This window comes from Vipera berus (assembly GCF_964194415.1).
Source record: "Vipera berus genome assembly, chromosome: 3".
Taxonomy (NCBI): Eukaryota; Metazoa; Chordata; class Lepidosauria; order Squamata; family Viperidae; genus Vipera; species Vipera berus.
In genome coordinates, this window is record NC_138204.1 from 217,025,913 (window position 1) to 217,042,808 (window position 16,896).

At 48.7% G+C, this 16,896-nt stretch overlaps 1 protein-coding gene across 2 annotated transcripts in view; it reads left to right on the forward strand.

Moving 5' to 3' along the window:
* The window catches only part of EFR3A (EFR3 homolog A), a 51,987-nt gene that overhangs the window by 17,609 nt on the left and 17,482 nt on the right, over positions 1–16,896 (forward strand). For both annotated transcript variants that reach the window (XM_081323532.1, XM_081323533.1), the window contains exons 3-11: positions 1,186–1,262; positions 2,301–2,428; positions 3,309–3,459; positions 4,275–4,396; positions 7,034–7,183; positions 7,767–7,901; positions 8,433–8,511; positions 8,779–8,914; positions 16,623–16,787. In XM_081323532.1, the coding sequence (XP_081179658.1) occupies positions 1,186–1,262; positions 2,301–2,428; positions 3,309–3,459; positions 4,275–4,396; positions 7,034–7,183; positions 7,767–7,901; positions 8,433–8,511; positions 8,779–8,914; positions 16,623–16,787 (1,143 nt within the window). The remainder of the gene's footprint in view (positions 1–1,185; positions 1,263–2,300; positions 2,429–3,308; positions 3,460–4,274; positions 4,397–7,033; positions 7,184–7,766; positions 7,902–8,432; positions 8,512–8,778; positions 8,915–16,622; positions 16,788–16,896) is intronic.

Here is a 16,896-nt window from a genome sequence, read left to right on the forward strand (position 1 = left end):
TCTATTCTATTCTATTCTATTCTATTCTATTCTATTCTATTCATTCTATTTCTATTTCTATTTCTATTTCTATTCCATTCCATTCCATTCCATTCCATTCCATTCCATTCCATTCCATATATTCTATTCTATTCCATTCCATTCCATTCCATTCCATTCTATTAATATTTTCTATTCTGTAATTCTATTCTATTCTACTCTGCTCTATTATTCTATTCTATTCCTGGTCGACTAGATACCCTTTGAATGTCTGCACATTTTCCCCACAGGGTTTTTCACTCTGAGTGCGGTGTTTAGACAAATAATTCCTTGATTTCCCAGGGGCTTCCCAATTTGTGCCTGTTCTCCACTGCCAGGATTAAACACTCATTCTCACTCGTGATTTAGGGCTCCATCCACACGTTCACAAGTAATCCTCGACTTAACAACAATTCATTTAGTGACCATTTAAGTTACGATGGCGTTAAGAAAACTGACCTATGCCTGCTTTTCATGACTTACGGACGTTGCGGCATCCCCCGGGGTCACGTGACCAAAATTCAGACTCTTGGCAACTGACTGGTGCTTATGACGGTCACAGCGTCCCGGGGGAGGTGACACGATCCCCTTTCGCGTCAACGGAGGAAGGCAGATTCACTTAACAAGGGCAGTGATTCACTTAACGGCTATGGCAAGGCAGGTCGTAAAATGAAAGTCACTGAACAGGAGGAGAGTCAGCCAAGCCTCCTGGGGCGGTGCATAAGTCTAAATGCTAACGGGTTGGTTATTAACAACTGTCAACCAAACTCGCTGAACCGCCCTCTGAGAAATGTTGGCGTCTGTCGCTGTCATAAGTCGGGGACAGCCTGCGTGCTGCTGCCACGGATTGTTTGTCCGACGCCACGAAAAGTAAGCGCGAAGATGAACTTGCTCTCCCTTCGGCTGCAGCTCTTCCCTGCCAGAAAGCGGTTGCAATCCCCCCGTGGGTTGCCCAACTGCCATTTCGCTGTCTGAAAGTGACCGTTGGGGAGACTTGAGGGGGGGGATGCCAAGCAAGGTGGCCCCGACACCCCTTTCTGCACCCCGTGAACTGGCCAAGGGCAAAGCTCCCCTCTGTGTTGCAGAAGAAAAAACACATCCGTCGGGAACGGACGTCTCGTTTCCTCCTCCTCCTCCTCCTCACGGCCCTTTTTTCTTCCCCCGCAGGCGTCTGCTGCTGCTGCGCGGCCCTGCGCCCGCGATACAAGCGTCTGGTGGACAACATATTCCCCGAGGACCCCAAAGTAAGTGGGGGAGCCCTCCCGGCGGCCCCCGATCAGCGGCTCTGGCACTGGGCGGTTTCTGACGTGGCGGGGAAGCCGCTGTGCGTTCGCGGAGATCGGCACGGCTCTTTCCCTTTTTTCATTTGATGGGTTGATTCTCAGGCTGATGCTCTGGGTGGTGACCTTGGGGGAACGCAGGCCGTCCGCCCCCTCCCCCCGCGAGGGCTTTCTTTTCCAAAGGCCCCCGCCAGCTGTGCAACCACCTTGGCCTCTCAGAGTCCATTCTTATGTGCTCCGGATTCAAAAGCTGCCTTTCCCTTCTGCTCTAACCCAGGAGCCTGGGAGGGGTCTTTAGAACAGGAGGCAGAGCTGAGCAAGGGTCCTCCCTCCCTCCCTCCCTCCCTGAGCTTGGTTGTTATAATTGATTTTCTTCCTTCCTTCCTTCCTTCCTTCCTTCCTTCCTTCCTTCCTTCCTTCCTTCCTTCCTTCCTTCCTTCCTCCTTCCCTCCCTCCCTCCCTCCCTCCCTCCCTCTCTCTCTCTTTCCTTCACTCTCCCTCCCTTCCTCCTTTCCTCCCTTCTTTCTTTCCTCCCTCCCTCCCTCCCTCCCTCCCTCCCTTCCTCTCCCTCCCCTCCAATCCTTCCTTCCTCCCTTCTTTCCTCCCTGAGCTTGGTTGTTATCATTGATTTTCCTCCCTCCCTCCCTCCCTCCCTCCCTCCCTCCCTCCCTCCCCCTTCCTTCCTCTCTCCCTTCCTCTCCCTCTCCTCCAATCCTCCCTCCCTCCCTCCCTCCCTTCTTTCCCCTCCAGTCCTCCCTCCCGCCCGCCTTTCCTTCCTTTAAAATATGCTTCAGGAACCGGAAGGTTATTTCTGCTCCTCTTGTATATTTCTGCATTTTTCTCCTCCTGCCTCCTCCTCCTCCGGGATTGCCAAAGGCCAGCAGCATCCGACCGATTGCCCCCTACCGTGCCCACCTCTTCGGGGGGGGGGAGGGGGGTTGGGGGCGTCCTGGGGGAAGCTCCCGAGGCTTAGCCCAGCCGGATCTTCTCTCGGCTGCCTAGGATGGCCTGGTCAAGTCCGACATGGAGAAGCTGACCTTCTACGCGGTCTCCGCCCCGGAGAAGTTGGACCGCATCGGCGCCTACCTGGCCGAAAGGCTGAGCCGGGACGTCATCCGCCATCGCTACGGGTGAGGCCTCTGGGCGCCTGTTGCGCCTGTTCCTCAGAGGGGGGCTTTGGACGTCCTTCGCGGGGGCGGGGGTGCGCGGGTGCGTTTCACCTTTCAGCACCGCTCTGGATGGGAAAGCTCGTAGAAGCCTAGGCCGTGGAGGGTCCTTGGGGGTCTTCTGGTCCAGCCCCCTGCCCAAGATCATAAAAACATTGGGCTGGAAGGGCCCTTAGAGGTCTTGTAGTCTGACCCTTTCCCCAGGATCATAGAGTCATAGAAACATAGGGCTGGAAGGGCCGTTAGAGCTCTTGTAGTCTGACCCTTTGCCCAGGATCATAGAGTCATAGAAACCTAGGGCTGGAAGGGCCCATGGAGGTCTTCCAGTTCAATCCCCTGCCCAGGATCATAGAAACATAGGGCTGGAAGGAACCTTAGAAGTCTTCTGGTCCAGCCCCCTGCCCAAGATCATAAAAACATAGGGCTGGAAGGGACCTTAGAGGTCTTGTAGTCCGACCCTTTCCCCAGGATCATAAAAACATTGGGCTGGAAGGGCCTTTGGAGCTTTTCTAGTCCAACCCTCTGCCCAGGATCATTTAGAAACAAAGGGCCGGAAGAGACCTTAGAGGTCTTTCAGTCCAACCCCCTGACCATAGAGTCATAGAAACGCAGGGCTGGAAGGGCCCTCGGAGGTCTTCAACCCCCTGCCAGGGCAGGAAATCTTATTGCTTTCCCCTTGTTCTTTTGGAGAGAGAAAAAAAACCTCCTTTCCTCTTACCTTTTGGGGGCCTGGACCCCTTCTGCCAAGGGGGAGGCAGAGCAGAATCGCTGCCGGCCCCATCCAGAGGAGCCCCGTTTGGGGGGGGGGGCTGAGCATCTCTCTCTCCCCTCTGCTGCTGCCCAGGTACGTCTTCATCGCGATGGAAGCCCTGGACCAGCTCCTCATGGCCTGCCACTCGCAGAGCATCAAGCCCTTCGTGGAGAGCTTCCTGCACATGGTGGCCAAGCTGCTGGAGTCCGGAGACCCCGAGCTGCAAGTCCTGGGAACCAACTCGGTGAGTGGGCTCTCCCGCCCTCCTCATCCTCTGGGGCCGCGGACGTCTGCCTCCCACGGGGGCTTTGGAGGAAACGGGGGCGACCTTTCTTCAGATCTTTCCCCCCCCCCCACAGTGTACAGCCTAAGTCCTCAGCTTACGACCACCCCTGAGCCCAAAACCTCTGTGGCTAAGCGAGACATTGCGCCAAGTGAGTTTTGCCCCATTTTACGACCTTCCTCGCCACTGTTGTTAAGTAAATCTCTGCGGTTGTTAAGTCAGCCACACGGTCATTAAGTGAATCTTCCCTCCCCCCCATTGACTGTGCTTCTCAGAAGGTCACACAAAAGAGGGGCACGTGGTCCCTGGGATGCCGCGACCGTCATAAATAGGAAGCAGTTGCAGAGAATCTGGGTTTTGATCACGTGATCGTGGGGAGGCTGCAAAAGTCGTAACTGTGAAAAACTGTCGTAATTCGAGTTGCCACTGTAACCTTTGAATGGTCATTCAAAGAACTGTCGCAAGTCAAGGACTTACTACCTGTATTCCCCGATTGTTTTGTTCAGCAGACTTTGTTCAGAGACAAAGCTGGATTCACTTAACAACCGTGTTACTAATTTAACAACAGCAGTGATTCATTTAGCAGTCCTTGGTGATGAGAAAGGCCGTAAAATGGAACAAAACTCATTGAGCAATTGTCTCGCCCAGCAACAGAAATTTTGCGCTCACTTGTGGTCGTAAGCCGAGGACTAACCTGTACTTTCTCAGAGCTCATCATTGCTCTGTTGCTAACCTTGCGGCCGGCCTCCTCCTCCACCTCCCCCCCTCCCCTGCAGTTTGTGAAGTTTGCAAACATTGAGGAGGACACCCCTTCCTATCACCGTCGCTACGACTTCTTTGTGTCCCGCTTCAGTGCCATGTGCCATTCCTGCCATGACGATCCGGAAATACGGAATGAGTAAGTTGCGTGTGTGAGTGTGCACTTTCCAATTGTTTCTTAAGTTAGCGAACCAAGAATCGGTCAGAGCATGCACATTCTTACTGCGCTGAGATAATCCAGGAGTAAATACAGTGGTTTGTATTAAATGGTGGTTTATCTTACACTATCTACAATATCATACGCCAGGAACAATCTACATACACGTGCTCATACAGCAGGATCCAACAAGCCACAATTACAGCAGGAAACAGAAGAGAGAGAACACATCCCTTTATACAAAGGCTCTTAAAGAGACACAGACCCTGCTGAGTCATTCTCATCATTACATCTTACATAAGCTGGTTAGCTGTTAAACAATTCCTTGACAAAATCTCTCTCCACTGACTCTTAGCCAAGCATAGTTTTCTTTTATAAGATAAGATAACCTTTATGGTCGTTTTTTTTTCCTGTGAACACACTGGCACACATTAAAAAATGAAATTCTGATGCCCGGTCTCAAAAGAAAAAAGTATATATTTTATACCACATATTGTACGGAACAAAGCTGTGACTAAATCTAGATGTTCTGCTTCGGATACCACAAAACCTCCTCCCAAAAGGTAACAAGGAAAACAGGTCATGGAGAGGATGTGTAGCATCCCTACCGCACTGGACCCTGATCAAGCAGCGCTTATATGCCACATCCTGGATAGAAGTGAACATTCAATAATCTTTTCTGCCATCCTCACCACCCTCGGCACTGCCTTCCTGATGCTGTCGATCGTCCCCTGTAGAAAGTGGTCAGAACAGGGGAAGGAAGATGAGCTTTTCGCATGCGACACAGAAAATGCAGGCACTGCTGTGCCCGCTTCACCAGTGTCTCGCTGTTGAGCGACCAAGCCAGCCTACTCGTTAGCTGCACACCCAGGAATTTGATGCTGGTAACCATCTCCACAGATGAATCATTAATGCACAAAGAAGTGTGGCTGTGCCTGCCTTTTCTGAAATTGACAATGATGGGAGAAACAGATGCGACAATATGTAAAGGTAAAGGTAAAAGTTTCCCCTGCCCAGTCATGTCCGACTCTAGGATGTAGTGCTCGTCCCAGTTTCTTAGTCGAGGGGGCCACTGTAGTCCTAAGACACTTCTGTGGTCATGTGGCTGGCATGACTATAATGCGAAAGGCACAGGGAACACGGTTACCTTCCCACCGAAGTGGTATCTGTTTATCTACTCACATTTACATGCTTTCGAACTGCTAGATGGGCAGGAGCTGGAGCAAGTGACAGGAGCTCACCCCATTGCACAGCCCTCGGGTCTCAAACCAGGGCTGTCAGCTTTCCAGCTGACAAGCTCAGCATCTTTAGCCGCTGAGCCATCACTCCCCTGTGACACTCTCTGTGCTGTGCATTTTAAGGTCATCTGAACACATCTCTCCGCACGTACTTATTTCAGAGGACAGCAAAGGAGATGCTCTAGTCATCACAGATGGGGCGGGGAGGGGGGGCTTTTACAATGATGGGCAGTGATCTTTGGGTGCCTTTTCCTCCCCAAAACGCTATTAGAAGTGGCTCAGCACTTCGAGACAGCATCAAGGTGCGCAAAAACGCAATGGAGCGATTCCGTTACAAACAGTATTTTGATAAGTCACCAGTGCTACACGCAGTACAACTCTAGTAAAGCTGTGTGAGAAAGTTGCCCTCCCTCAACAGGAATTCCCCTGTTGTTGCCACCCTTGGGGAGCAAAGGGGAAGGGGCTGGGCAGGGTCCACGTCAGGCTCAAAGATCAGGGAAGCCATGCCGAGTCTCTTGTTAGCAGTTGCCTTTAGGGTTCCTCGCCTCTAGACAGAATCTTGCCGAACTAAAGCAGACTCTCTGCATAATCAAAGATGTATCCTGAGAACTTCTAGGGAAGAGCTGTCTTAACACTCTTCCTTGCAACCACACAGTCTAAACTTCTGGGTCTTCTGGAATGCAACCTCTCCCGGGAATCCAGACCACATTCCACCACAGTCCCTGATGGCCTGGAGCTGTTCCTCAGCTTCAAAACCTGAAGTTGAAAAAGATGAGCAGTGCTGTGACTGCTAAATCCATGAACTGGGCATGTCTATTTTAATGAAAAGAAGGACGAGGGGGGACACGATAGCAGTCTTCCAATATCTCAGGGGCTGCCCCAAAGAAGAGGGAGTCAAGCTATTCTTCAAAGCACCTGGAGGGAGAACAAGAAGCAACGGATGGAAACTCGTCAAGGAGAGAAGCAACCTGGAATTAAGGAGAAACTTCCTGACAGTGAGAACAATTAACCAGTGGAACAGAAGCTGCCTCCTGAAGTTGTGGATGCTCCAACACTGGAGGTTTTTAAGAAGACACTGGACAGCCGTTTGTCTGAAATGGTAGAGGGTATTCTGCTTGAGCAGGGGGTTGGACTACAAGACCTCCAAGGTCTCTTCCAACCTGTTATTCTGGATTCTGTAAATGGCAACTTGGGCAATAAAAAAGGGCTAGTAACTTATTGCTAAAAGTGGGTCAAGGAGCAGCAAATGTGCTGACTTCTGCTGGTGTGTCAGCCTGCACAGAAGGATTTAATTTAGAAATAGGATTTGCAGGGCAATTGATTGCGCATTCCCCTGTTCCCTTGAGTTACCCTCTCTAACATTTCTGCCTCTTCCCACAAGGATCCGGATCGCCGGCATCAGGGGCATCCAGGGAGTTGTCCGTAAGACGGTGAATGATGAGCTCAGAGCCACCATCTGGGAGCCTCAGCACATGGACAAGATTGTCCCCTCCCTGCTTTTCAACATGCAGAAGACAGAAGACCCGGATGGGTATGTCTGCCTTGAAGAAGACTGTGTGTCTTCTTCTCTCTTTGAGGTCTCCCTTGATCTTGGTTGATCTCAGTTGACTAATGTTGATTAATCATGACCACTGTTGACCAATGTTGCCTTCTTTTGACCAGTGTTGACCTTGGTTGATCTTTTTTGACCTATGTTGACCACTATTGACCTTGGTTGACCTCAGTTGGCCACTGTTGACCAATGTTTACCACTGGAACTCGGTTGATCTCCGTTGACCAGTGCTCACCATTGTTGAGCTTGGTTGACCAACATTGACTCCTGTTGACCTTGGTTGACCTCTTTGACCTTCACTGACCAATGTTCACTTTTTTACTTTTTTTGACCAGTGATGACCACTGTTGACCAAGGTTAACCTCAGTTGACCTCTGTTGACCAATGTTGAGCACTATTGCTGTTTCCCTGGGAAACAAAGCGGCAGCAGCCATGAGCAAGGGGCAGCCGAGAAGGAAAGAGGCTCACAGGAGCCAGATGCCTCCTCTGGGAATGCGTGTGGCCCTCAGCATCTCTGCCCAGCTTGGCATTCCTGCCCCAGCCGTGTCTCTCTTCCTTCCAGCCGAATTGGACCACCCGCCTCTCCTTCCGGCGAGAAAGAGGAGAACCCGGCTGTCTTGGCGGAGAACTGCTTCCGAGAACTGCTGGGCCGTGCAACCTATGGGAACATGAGTAACGCTGTCAGGCCAGTCTTTGCGTAAGTGGGGCCCTCCAGAACCTTTGGGGTTTTGCTAGGAGTAAGAGGTGAGCGACGGAGGGCAGCTGCGGCTCCTAACCCGAGCCATTCTGACTTCTGCTTCACTCTGTGTCGACCCACGTTTGCAAACTGGATTGGCTCCTCGAAAGAACTAAAAGCAGTGTGGAGTAGTGGAGGGAGTCTAGCCACAGACTGTGCGGCCTCTTGTGGCCTTGCACCTTGCTGCTTAACTTTCCCTCTGGAGTTGACCTTGGAAGCAAATGAATTCGGTCTGGGGCCCTTGGTGCTCTCTCAGCTTGGCGGCTTTTTTGCAGACAGTTCATTACCCAAGCTAGGTAACATTATCAGTGCTATAAGGGGGTGGGGTTTGCAGAGAGGAGGAGGAGGAGGAAGAGGAGGAGGAGGGGACCTATGGAGTCCTTGGTGCTCTCTCAGCTTGGTGGTTTTCTTGCAGACCTTTTCATTACCTAACTAGGTAACATCACCGCTGCAAACCGCAGCACCGATAAACAAACCATTTGTTTTTAACAGGCATTTAGGCCATCACAAACTCTGGGACCCGAATGAATTTGCCGTCCATTGCTTCAAGATCATCATGTACTCCATCCAAGTAAGTCTTTCCTTGCTGGCTGGGGAATTCTGGGAATTGAAGTCCACACATCTTTGAGTTGCCAAGGGCAACAAACGCTGTTTTGGAGATTCTTCCTTTGGCTTTCCAGCTGTCCCTCTGCTTTTTCGGGATGCCCCCAAACCTGTTCTACGACTCCCGTTTCTCGTTTGGTCTCAGAGGCACAAAAATTCTGGAGTGGGAGGACAGTGACTTGACTACCGCGCTGGAATGGGTCCAACCTTGTGTCCCTTTCCTTTTCCTTCCCAGGCCCAATATTCACACCACGTGATACAGGAGATCCTGGCACATCTGGACAGCTGCAGGAGAGATTCTCCCCGCGTCCGAGCTGGGATCATCCAGGTCCTGCTGGAGGCGGTGGCCATCGCGGCCAAAGGATCCATCGGTGAGTCCCGTCAGGCCCGCCCGGCCTGTGGTTGTGAGAGCTGGTTGGTTGTAGGGATGTGCGGTTGGACACGGGGCTTCCTCTGGTGGACAGGCGGTGCTCGCCTGACCACCATTCATTTAGTGATGCTTCGAAGTTACGACGGCACTGGAGAAAGTGACTGATGACCGTTTTTCATACTTATGACTGTTGCAGTGTCCTCATGGTCACCGGATCAGAATTCGGACGCTTGGCAACTGATTCACATTTTATTTTATTTTATTTTATTTAGAAAAATTTTATTGGTTTTGTAGTTTTACATTTGAATATTTGAAAAGCAACGTGGTAGCTGAGTTGGTCAATAATTCAATAGCATGCAAATATCTTTAGTACAGATCTCAAACTATTACATTTAATGTTTCCTCTCTTTTCCCCTTAGTATTTACTCTATCATCTTTAATACAATTCTTATTATATCGATTAAATCAAAAATAACTTTCTTACATTTATCAACAATTTTTAATTTATACATATCCTAGTTGTTTTAACATTCAATCTTTTTAGACAATGTCCTGGTTAATTTTTTCCTGATTTTTAGGTTTCCCATTAATATTTATATTTAACATTTGATATTTATAATTTCCAAGTTTTAAATAACCCCAATTCCCTTTATCACAATTCATCACAAGATCTGAGGTTCAAAATACACATCTTATGTATTTGGGTTCTCACCATCTTACATCAACTATTTAGTCATACGATATAATATTCTTATTTTCTGGTAATTTCCAGATATCTTAAATTTAGTAACCAAAATTGAAAAAAGTGACTTATGACTGTTTTTCACATGATTGTGACAGCGTCCTAGTGGTCACCGGATCAGAATTTGGACACTTGGCAACTGACTCACATTTATGACAGTCGTAGTGTCCCGGGGTGTGTGTGTCATGCGATCCCCTTTTGTGACCTTCTGATAAGCCAAGTCAATGTGGAAGCCATTTAACACCCGTGTGACTAACTTATCCACTGCATTGATTCCCTTAACAATTGTGTCAAGGGAGGTCATAAAATGGGACGAAACTCAACAAATGTCTCTCTTAGCAGCCTAAATTTGGGGCTCACTTGTGCCCATAAGCCGAGGGCTTCCTGTATAAACTACGAAACTCGCAGAAAACTTGTGATGGTGTGAGAAAAAGACCTTGTGGCGAGAAAGGTTGTAAAATGGGGCCAGACTCACTCAGCTGTCTGCCTTGGTTAGCAACACAAATTTCGGGCCCAATTGTGGTCCTAAGTCAAGGACTGCCTGTACAACGGTTGCAGCCTCTGGGGTGGCAGGGGCTGGGGGGGGAGAGTCACGCAACTCCCTCTTGTGACCTTCCCAGCCGGCTCTTGACCTGCAGTGGGGGAAGCTGGACTCACTTAATGACCTCATGATTCACTTAACAACTGCCTTGCTTAGCAATGGTCGTAAGTCGAAAATTATCTACAGGAAGTCCTCAACTTACAACAGTTCCTTTAATGGCCGTTCAAAGTTACAACGGCACCGAAAAGAATGAGTTACGGCTGTTTTTCACACTTAACGACCATTGCAGCATCCTCCCCCCGGGTCACGCGGTTTTAATTCAGACATCGCTCGGCAACTGACTCCTATTTACAACGGTCGCAGTGTCCTTGTTTGTTGGGGGTGTGTGTGTCATGCGATCCCCTTTTGCAACCTCTTGACAAGTAAGCTCAGTGGGAGAGGCCAGAATCGCTTGAGATTAAACTAACCGCTGCAGTGATTCACTTAACGACTGTGGCAAGAGAGGTCGTAAAATGGGATAAAGTTCACTTAACAAGGGTCTCGCTTAGTGACGGAAATTTTGGGCTCAGTTTGTCGTCCTAAGTCGGGGACTCTCTCTACCGGATGGAATGCCTGCCAATTATCCTCCCCCCCATCCCCCTTCCCCCACCCCCACCCCCGGCAGCCATGTGAGGGTGATGCTAAGAGTTGCTGCGTCAGGGGAGCGTGACGGGAAGGCCCTGGAGTAAGCAGAAACCTGCTGAGTGGCATTACTCGAGGCTGGCAGTGCTCAAACGTCAGGGATGGTTAAGGGGAAAAAAATCCCGCCAGGTGGAAATTAGAGATAATTAGGGTTAATTAAGGATGGCATCGGAGACATCCTGGCTTGTGCTGGCTGAGTTCTGGCAGTCGAGAGGATCCTGGACTAAGAAGGAGGCACGTTGGATCAGGGGAAGAATCGTGGATGTCGGTAGCAAAAGGACCGGGGCACAAATGGCAGCCCAGGATGGCAAGGCCTTCCAGGAACTCAAGAAGAAAGACGCAGACGGTGAGGAAATTGCTTTTCCCCAGGGCAAAACCTTTCCATGGTTGCTGCTACAAGGCGGAAAAATGTACTCGCTAATCCTGGTTGGTTCCCCCCACCTTGTTAAGTGGAGAACCGGTTCTAGAGTATAATCCCAAAAGCAACTGGATTGCCTTGTTTTTCTTTGAGGGTGTTTCGCTTCCAAGAAGCTTCTTCGGTTCTGACTGGACGGTGGGGAAGGGAAGGGTTTATATCTAGACTGAGTTAGAGCCGAAGAAGCTTCTGGGATGAGAAGCAAAAGGTCTTCAGAGAAAAACGAGGAAGTCCAGTTGCCTCCTGGGAAAAAAAAAAAGCTCCTTTGGGATAACTACGACCTGGAGAATGTCCGTGGACATTCCAAAGTGCAACTTATTTCTAGTTCTTATGCTCTTAACTATGTCACGGAACATTTTTAATTGGGGGTTGATTGGGGGGTCCATATGGGCTCTATCTAGAAATGAGACGGCAAAGAGATTCTCGGCGGTGGGAGATGCTCTTGGTGGGCCTAATTTTCTTTTATCTTTGTTTTTTTTAAAAAAGCCTAGAGCTGTCGTTGTGTTAGCCTTCCCGGGTAAACCAGACAGGAAACACAACCAGATGAACTAACTCTACACAATAATAATGATAATGGTAATGATAATAAATAGAATAGAGCTGGAAGGGACCTTAGAGGTCTTCTAGTCCAGCCCCCTGTTCAAACAGGAGAACCTCTACCGTCTCAGACAAGTGACTGTCTAGCCTCTTCTTAAAAACCTCCAGTGATGAAGCACCCATGATTTCTGAAGGCAACTTCTGTTCCACTGGTTAGTTGTCCTCACTGTCAGGAAATTTCTCCATAATTCCAGGTTGCTTCTCTCTTTGGTCAATTTCCAACCATTGTTTCTCATCCTTCCCTCTGGTGCTTTGGAGAATAACGTGACCCCCTCTTCTTTGTGGCAGCCCCTCAAATACTGGAAGACTGCTATCATCTCTCCCCTATTTCTTCTTTAGACTAGCCAAACCCAAGTCCCGCAGCCGTTCTTCGTATGTTTTGGTCTCCAGGCCTTGGATCATCTTAGTTGCTCTTTGAATTTTTTCCAAACTCTCAACATCTTTTTCGTGGTATGATGACCAAAATTGGCTGCAGTATTCCAGGTGTGGCCTCACTAGGCTTTTTATAAAGCGGTAGTAATACTTCACGTGATCTTGATTCAATAATAATAATAATAATAATAATAATAATAATAATAATAATAATAATAATAATAATAATAATATTATAATACAATATCGTGAAAAGGTCCAGTTCAGAAGAAACCAGCACCTCTTGTATCAGTCACTTGATGAAAATAAAGTCCAAACTACTGTTCTACCATGTAAAGAAAAAACCTTAAACTTTTGGAAAGAACTGTGGGAAAACCCAGTGGAACATAATAAAACTGCCTCCTGGATCAAAGATATCCAAAAACAAGCAACACAAAACAAAATGGAGAATATTGTAATAACCACCGATATGGTTGCAAAACAAGTAAAGAAGGTCAAGAACTGGAGTGCACCTGGCCTGGACGAGCTGCATGGATACTGGTTGAAACACCTCACCAGCCTCCATCACCGCATGGCCACTCAGTTTGATGAAATGCTTCAAAATGCCATAAGTGAAGGATGGTTAACAGCTGGTCAAACATATTTGATAATGAAAGACCCTGAAAAGAGCGCAGAACCAAGCCCAGTTACTTGTCTGCCAACAACGTTCAAACTTTTTACAAGAGTACCGGCAACTTCAGTATTCCATCATCTGATGGAAAACAATTTGTATCCAGCAGAACAAAAAGGAAATTATAAAAAATCAAGAGGAACAAAAGATCAGCTGCTCATTGACAAAATGGTACTTAAAAATGCAAAACGACGAAAAACAAATTTAAATATGGCGTGGATTGATTACAAGAAAGCATTTGACTCATTACCCCACAGTTGGATTAATGCATATCTGGAAAACTTTGGAATCAGCAAAAACATCTGTACATTTTTGAAAGCAAATATGCAAAAATGGAAAACAGTTCTAACAGCAAATGGGGAGAACATTGGTGAAATCAACATCAAACGAGGAATCTTCCAAGGGGACTCACTTTCACCACTACTGTTCAACATTGCATTAATTCCATTGACAATAATATTACGAAACACAAAACTGGGATACCACATCTCAAGCCAGCATGGCAAGATAAACCATCTACTATACATGGATGACTTAAAACTGTATGCGAAAAGCCACACTGAACTTGAATCAATACTCAACACAATTCAACTGTTTAGCAGAGACATGAGAATGGACTTTGGACTTGGAATCGCTGTCGTTGTTTAATCGGCCACATGGCCGTTAAGTGAATCCGGCTCCCCCATTTTGCTTTGCTCGTTGGAAGGTCGCCAAAGGGGATGATCACCTGACACACACACACCCCGGGGACACCACTACCGTCATAAATCCGAGTCAGTTGCCAAAGTCTGAATTTTGATCACGTGATCAGGGGGATGCTGCAACGGTCGTGTGAAAAACGGTCGTGAGTCAGTTTTCTCAGTGCCGTGGTCACTCTGAATGGTCACTAAACAAACGGTCGTAACTCAAGGACAACCTGTACTTCCTACCTCGGTTCTTGCTAGCATCTTTTTTCTTACTAGCCTTAGAAAAACCATCTTGGGCTCATAACAAGTTTGGTTATGCGTGAACTTTCTCCCGAGCAGAGACGTAGAGCTTAGATCAGGAATTCTCACGGTGAATAGTTGTGACTTAGAGAGGCATTTCATTGGGTCCTTGCGGCTTATAGAGCCGGTTTGCCTAGTGGTTAAGGCGGCAAACTAGTCCTGCCTCAGGCAAAAGGCCATTTGGGTGAGTCACTGTCTCTCAGCTGCAGGAAGAAGCCGATGCACCTCTGAAAATGGCTACTTAGGCAACTGCTCTTGACTTGTCCCGGAGGCCAGTCTGGGCTAGGAGCCAGATGAGAAGCTGGGAAATTAATTAGAATTAGAATAACAAGAGTTGGAAGGGAGCTTGTAGGTCATCTAGTTCATCCCCCCACCCAAGCAGGAGACCCTACGCCAGGGGGTCTTCAAACTTGGCCCTTTGATGACTCGTGGACTTCAACTCCCAGAATTCCTCAGCCAGGCACGGCTGAGGAATTCTGGGAGTTGAAGTCCACGAGTCATCAAAGGGCCAAGTTTGAAGACCCCTGCCTTATACCATTTCCATCAGATGGCAGTCCAGTCTTTTCTTGAAAGCCTCCAGTGATATCAGAATCAGAATAACACAGAGTTGAACGGGACCTTGGAGGTCATCTAGTCCATCCCCCCCCCGCCCAAGCAGGAGACCCTCCTCCATTTTTGACGGATGGCAGTCCAGTCTCTTCTTGAAAGCCTCCAGTGATGAAGCTCCCACAACTTCTGAAGGCAACTCCTGTTCCATTTGTGGATTGTTTTCTCACTGTCAGAAAATTCCTCCTTATTCCCAGGTTGAATCTCTCCTTGTTCAGTTTCCATCCGTTGTTCCTTCTCTGGCCTTCAGGAGCTTTGGAAAACAGGTGGAACCCCCCTCAAATATTGAAAGATGGCTGTCATGTCTCCCTTGGTCCTTTTCTTCACTAGACTAGCCGTGCCCAGTTCCTGCAAGGGTTCTTCATATGTTTTAGCCTCCAGTCCCCTGATCATCTTTGTGGCTCTTCTGTGGTGAAAAGTCATCCTGGCTTAGGCCCAAAATTCACGGGGTCACCTCGGGCCGGTCTCCCTCTCCTTGCCGGGGAAAGCATCAGAAGACCTACGGTGATAATTAAGTTTGCAGATGATACCACCGTAGTAAGTCTTATTACAGGTGGAGATGAAACAGCATACAGGGCGGAGGTACAAAAACTATCCATACGGTGTTCCAAGAACAACTTGCACCTGAACATCGGCAAGGCGAAAGAGATGGTGCTAGACTTCTGGAGGAAAAAGGAGGAACCTGCCCCATTTTACATTGGGGGGGGGGCTGTGTAGAGAGAGTTTCCTCCTTTAAAATTCTGGGAGTCTACCTCTGTGAAGATCTGACCTGGAAAGTTAATACAACCCAGGTGGCTAGAAAGGCCCAACAGAGGCTTCACTTTCTCAGGGTCTTGCAGAAGAACAGGGTAGAACAACGGCTAATGACCCTCTTTTACCGGTCTACGATAGAGAGCGTCCTCTCGTATGGTATCGTGGTTTGGTATGCTGGTCTGACAGCTGCAGATAGGAAAGCATTACAGAGGGTGGTGAGCACAGCACAAGACATCGTGGGCTGTCGCCTGACACCACTGGATGACCTCGCCAGGGCCCGCTGCCTTGGAAAAGTGAGGAAAATTCTCAGGGACGACTCACACCCTGGACGGTATCTCTTTACTCTCCTACCATCCGGTAGGAGATACAGGAGCATAGCCAGCCGTACCAACAGGCTGAAAAATAGCTTTTATCCGTGGGCTGTTAGGCTTTTGAACGGGATATAATTTTATAAACTTTATGCATGATTGACTTGTGAGGCCGGTGTGTTGTGCAATTAGCTCACATGGTGTAATAAGATGGAGGGTTTGTGTCACTGTGAGTTGTGGTGGTGGGGGGGGCATGAAGGGAGGCTCAGCCAATCTCAATGTATACATGGTTGTACTTTGACAATCAAGGTTCGTTCATTCACCTGGGCAAGGAAACTGCAGGGCACCAAGAGAGTATTTGTAGCCGAGTTGAACTGTGGGTTTCTTAGAGTTTGATGGGTTTTTTTTTTACAGATGTTTCGTGACCCAACTAGGGAACATTATCAGTGCTAGAAGGGAGGGGGCTTTGGGCTCTGACCTCGGGTCGGTTTGAGTTCAAACACAAGGCTCAAATGTGGGAGTTGGTGAGTTCTAGTCCCTCCTTAGCCATGGAAGCCGGCTAAGAAGAAGTGAGGTGGCTTGGGCTGAGAGAGAGTGACTGGCCCAGAGCCACCCAGTCGGCTTTCATGACTAAGGCGGGACTAAGAACTCACCGTCTCCTGGTGATTGGCCCAAAATCACCCAACAGGCTTTCATGACTAAGGCGGGACTAGAACTCATTGCTCCTGGTGATTGGCCCAAAGTCACCCAGCCGGCTTTCGTACCTAAGGCAAGATTTGAACTCACAGTCTCCTACTTTCTTGCCTGATGCCTTAACTACTAGACTTTGGGCCAATCACCAGGAGACGGTGAGTTCTAGTCCCGCCTCAGTCATGAAAGCCAGCTGGGCGACTCTGGGCCAGTCACACACTCTCAGCCCAACCCACCTCACAGGGGAAAAATAGGAAAGAAGAAAAGATGTTTGTCACTTTGAGCTATTTGTAAAAGCAATAAAGACAGGATAAGTAAAAAAATTTTTTACCCTGCTCCGTTGGGCAGGACCCACCGTCCTGGAGGTCTTCAACACCCTGCTGAAGCACCTGAGCCTGAGTGTGGATTTTGAACTGGGCAGCGGGAGGGACCCTCACGGCAACACGGCCCCCAACGCCGCCTCCAAGGAGAACGATGAGCGCATCGTCCAGAACGCCATCATCCAGACCATCGGTGAGTGAGTCTCGCCTTGCATCTCTTTTTTTGTGTTTTGTACCTTCTCATCCCCTTGGTGCAAAACAGCCCCCCCCCCCCGGTTATTCCTTTCTGTGACCACTGCATA